Here is a 4737-nt window from a genome sequence, read left to right on the forward strand (position 1 = left end):
TGGTGAGCTGTAACTGAATGCAGGTATGGTGAGCTGTAACTGAATGCAGGTATGATGAGCTGTAAGTGAATGCAGATATGTTGAGCTGTAACTGAATGCAGGTATGGTGAGCTGTAACTGAATGCAGGTATGGTGAGCTGTAACTGAATGCAGGAATGGTGAGCTGTAACTGAATGCAGGTATGGTGAGCTGTAACTGAATGCAGGTATGATGAGCTGTAACTGAATGCAGGTATGATGAGCTGTAACAGAATGCAGGTATGATGAGCTGTAACTGAATGCGGGTATGGTGAGCTGTAACTGAATGCAGGAATGATGAGCTGTAACTGAATGCAGGTATGGTGAGCAGTAACAGAATGCAGGTATGATGAGCTGTAACAGAATGCAGGTTTGGTGAGCTGTAACTGAATGCAGGTATGATGAGCTGTAACAGAATGCTGGTATGATGAGCTGTAACTGAATGCAGGTATGGTGAGCTGTAACTGAATGCAGGTATGGTGAGCTGTAACTGAATGCCGGTATGATGAGCTGTATGTGAATCCAGGAATGGTGAGCTGTAACTGAATGCAGGTATGGTGAGCTGTAACTGAATGCAGGTATGGTGAGCTGTAACTGAATGCAGGAATGGTGAGCTGTAACTGAATGCATTTATGATGAGCTGTAACTGAATGCAGGTATGATGAGCTGTAACAGAATGCAGGTATGATGAGCTGTAACTGAATGCAGGTATGATGAGCTGTAACTGAATGCAGGAATGATGAGCTGTAACGAGTGCAGGTATGGTGAGCTGTGACTGATGCAGGCTGAGGTAATGAAGTCCAGCTGGGAGTGAAGGGAGGCAAGGTGCAAGGAACAACAGGTTCAAGTACTCAGGCAGGTAAGAAGGTATATGGAGGGTGCAGGGTAAGTCCAGCAGGTTGGAGCAGGCAAGGTTCAGGCTAGGAGCATTTACAAGCAGGCAGATAAGGCACAGGTACTCTCTCTCAGCCGCAGCTGAGAAACACGTTGCTCTGGCAAAGGAAGGAAGGCTCTGGACCTTCCTAAATACTCAGTGCCGCGCTGTGACTGGCTGGAATGAGCACATGACCTACCAGGATTGGACAGCTGGAATCACTAGGCTGCAGGCAAGATGGCGGCGCCCATGCCAACAGAAAGGAAACACCACCAGACCTCACCAGGCCTAGGGACAATGTACCCGCACAGAACCACGCACAGCCAATGCCCCTTCCCAAACACCAGCACCGCTGCCAGAGACCCCCCGCCATAATGACCTCACAGGTAATACCCGGTGACTACCATGCCGAGAAACCCTGGCCGTGACACTGACCATCTCTTTAATGTGTGGATTGAACAGTGAAAATATAAGGAGAGACGTTCTGTATTTCAGGTGCTCAGGAAAAGACAGCATACAGAAGTAGGAGATCCTAGTCATAGTCAATCCTTCACATACGATCTACATGTATCGACTACAATGACTTCTACAAGGTTGTGTTGTGTTTTCAAAAGAGTATATCCGACATGTATCCTCAGCCTTTACATTCAGTGCAGCAATATGCAGATGGGACTAAACGTACTTTATTGTCCCCATTGAATTACAGTGCATGGGCTCCAAATGTTGATATGTCTTTTGTCCAATGCAGGACAGTTGCATAGTGTTTTAACTATATTGCCCCCCTGTCACGATAAGCCGGTTCCCTGATACCTCAATCAGAAACTGCTGGTCATGGTTATGGTCATGTCAGCATTCATGGTTAATAACACAAATCAAATCTCTACCATAAAGGGTCAAATTTGGAGCCTTATGTTCTCCTGATGATTAGAGTATGACAGCTAATATAACTCAAACAATAATGTCACATATACATATATGTAGCATGGATCTTAGCAATCCTTCAGGTATATAAATTCATGAAAAGAACTTCAGAAATCACATTAACATTTAGGATTTTCAAGGAGTTTGTCAGAAGTTTTCACATGACTTTTAGTACAGGAAGTATGGTTTATAGATTAGTATATGGGACATATGTAATCTTCAAACAGAGGTTTATAGAAGTGTATAGCCATAAAACTATGTACAGTAGATGGATGTGGATCCTTTACATGTAACTTCTGTCACTAACCTTTACATCTAGAAAACAGGACTGGAACCTTGCTGCTTTGCTTTCATTGACTGATACAAATACTGACCTCTTATACATGTGGGAAAGAGACACTTCTCTATTGTATAATATCTCTGATGAAATTACCAAGTGTAAAGAAACGCATAAGGAAGACTGCGCACACCTAGCTCACCAGCCCTTCGATATTGTGACATTGTACCACATTCCTATAGACTGCGGGGACCCGTTCAGGAAGCCTGCACCAAGTGGATTCACCATGATGCATACAAGCGGCTCTGGTATATTCTAACCGTCTAACCTACTGTGTTGCAAACTATATCAGTCTCCCATGCGAGAACTCCGGTGGAACACGTGATTACTCGGCAGTCACTTGCTCCCACAGGGTAGAGACGGCGCTCTCATCCAAGTGAGCAGCCGGAGGTGCCCACATTATACTTGGATCCCAGAGACAGCACAATTCCTTAAAACAACTAGGAGACGGAAGAGAGTTAGGTGATCACCACATCTAATTATTGGGGTAAGCTACCTGGAATATACATCCACTACATTCTCCGCATACTCACATTGGAATACATGTTAGAACTTATTTACTATTCAGTGGAGATATTATTCAATAGAGAAGTGTTTCTTTCTTACATGTACAAACATCTTCAAATGACTGTACAATAGTGTCCATTGTTGGGAACTCTGGTGATGCAGGATCAGTTGCCTTTTTGGACATAAAGGAAATCTACACGCCAATACCTCACTATATTGATTAGATTTTAGTAAGAGTCTCTTTTTGTGACATGTGAATATAGTCATATTTATTGTCTATATTCACATATTGTTTATGCTATTTTATATGTTTTATGCTGGGACCCATTCATTTAATGTTATTTAGCCTATGATTATTTTAATAAATTGTATTCCATTTTCTCATGGTATTTGCACTTCATTATATGGACATATCAGCTCAGCTCTTATATAGTATTATTATTCGATGGTTCAGCTATCGATGGAATCCACATATTTTACTCTTCAAGTACTTACTAGACCTTTGTATGCTAATATTCTATCTTCCATTTATTTTTCGCTTTATTTTTAGTTATATATAGGATTTACTGTATACGTTCTGCTTTGTGACATCATATCATTACACATTGAAAGCAAAAACTAAATACCAAGTTAAATACAATCTAAAATGTTGTATTTTTTATGTGATGACCATCATCATTTTATTCAGTGAAATATGACACATTACTGGCATTATACACCAACAATATCATCTATTAATTGTATTATTCTTCTGGATTTTCCTCTAGATTTTACTTTACTTTATTGTCACTACTCCAATAACAGAATGTACTCTATGACTTAAGGGTAAAATTATGTTGTGTTTTTTGTTACTATACCAAATAACTGCTGTAATGCTTTTTTGATTTCCATATTTCTCAAGCTGTATATGCTGGGGTTGAGCAATGGGGTGCCCACAGTGTTCAGTAGGGATATGAACTTGTTTACGTTGAATGATGGACAATAGCTGGATGATAAATAGATGGCCATCAGTGACCCATAGTAAATGCAGACCACGACTAGGTGAGAGCTACAGGTGTAGAATGCCTTTTGTCTTCCAGAGGTGGAATTGATCTTGAAGATGGTGAGGCCAATATAGATGTATGTCACAATGATGAAAAAAAAGCGGGGTACAACCAAAACACCCAAGAAGATAATGACTTGTATTTTTAGCACGGAGGCATCAGTGCATGATAGACCTACAAATGGGTCAAAGTCACAGAGGTAATTGTCAATAACATTATCGCCGCAGAACTCCAAAAAAGACATTTGGATGATTACAAAGAGCGTCATTGTGAAGCCGGATAGCCAGGTCAGAACAGCCAGTCTACTTTGAAGTGTCACGTTCATAATTGAGGAGTAGTGCAAAGGTCTGCAGATAGCCAAGAATCGGTCATAGGACATGACAGCAAGGAGAATGCACACAATACATATGGACTCCCCATAGACCTGAAACTGGACAAGGCACCCTGCGAAAGAAACATTGCTCCCTCCTTTCCATGTATTGTATAACATATTGGGGACTATATCAGTCATCGATATTATATCAGATAGTGACAGGTGGCAGAGGAAAAAGTACATTAGTGAATGCAGGTGATGGGTTTTATATACCAGTGCGATGATCAAAGCATTTACAGATATTGTTAAGATATAGATGACAAGGAAAACCCCAAAAATGAGAAAGCGGAAATGACGAAGCTCCTGAAAGCCAAGGAGGAACACACCTGTATCTGATGTCCAGTTCTTGTACATTATTTCATGTAAAATGAATACAGCTTATTCATAAATGGACTTGTCTAGCAGTCACCTACAGAAGAATGTTTATCATGTGCATCAAAGGTGCTAATACCACCTATTACCGACTATTTATCCATGTGGAAACCACCGATGGTCATAGATGTCCTTTCTATCTGCTTAATCTGTGTCACTAGCTAACCCCGTTTTTTGATAGTATGAGTTACAGGTGACATTTAGGCCTTCAAACTAGGGGTGAGCGGGTTCGGATTTCTGAAATCCGAACCCCCCCGAGCCCCCCCGATCCGAAGCCGATCCGAGTCAGGCTC

The 4737-nt window shown here is 41.3% G+C and overlaps 1 protein-coding gene across 1 annotated transcript; it reads right to left on the reverse strand.

Annotated features, from left to right (window-relative positions):
• Positions 1-3487: 3487 nt before the first annotated feature.
• LOC148473729 (olfactory receptor 6B1-like) lies at positions 3488-4426 on the reverse strand. Its single transcript, XM_088459523.1, has one exon. The coding sequence runs from the start codon at positions 4424-4426 to the stop codon at positions 3488-3490; it is 939 nt and encodes a 312-aa protein (XP_088315649.1).
• Positions 4427-4737: the final 311 nt, after the last annotated feature.

Source organism: Taudactylus pleione, unplaced genomic scaffold (assembly GCF_031769625.1).
Source record: "Taudactylus pleione unplaced genomic scaffold, aTauple2 ptg000913l, whole genome shotgun sequence".
Taxonomy (NCBI): Eukaryota; Metazoa; Chordata; class Amphibia; order Anura; family Myobatrachidae; genus Taudactylus; species Taudactylus pleione.

Excerpts from the sequence above, each read along its gene's own strand:
- LOC148473729 (XM_088459523.1), bottom strand. The coding sequence starts at position 4,426 with ATGTACAAGAACTGGACATCAGATACAGGTGTGTTCCTCCTTGGCTTT.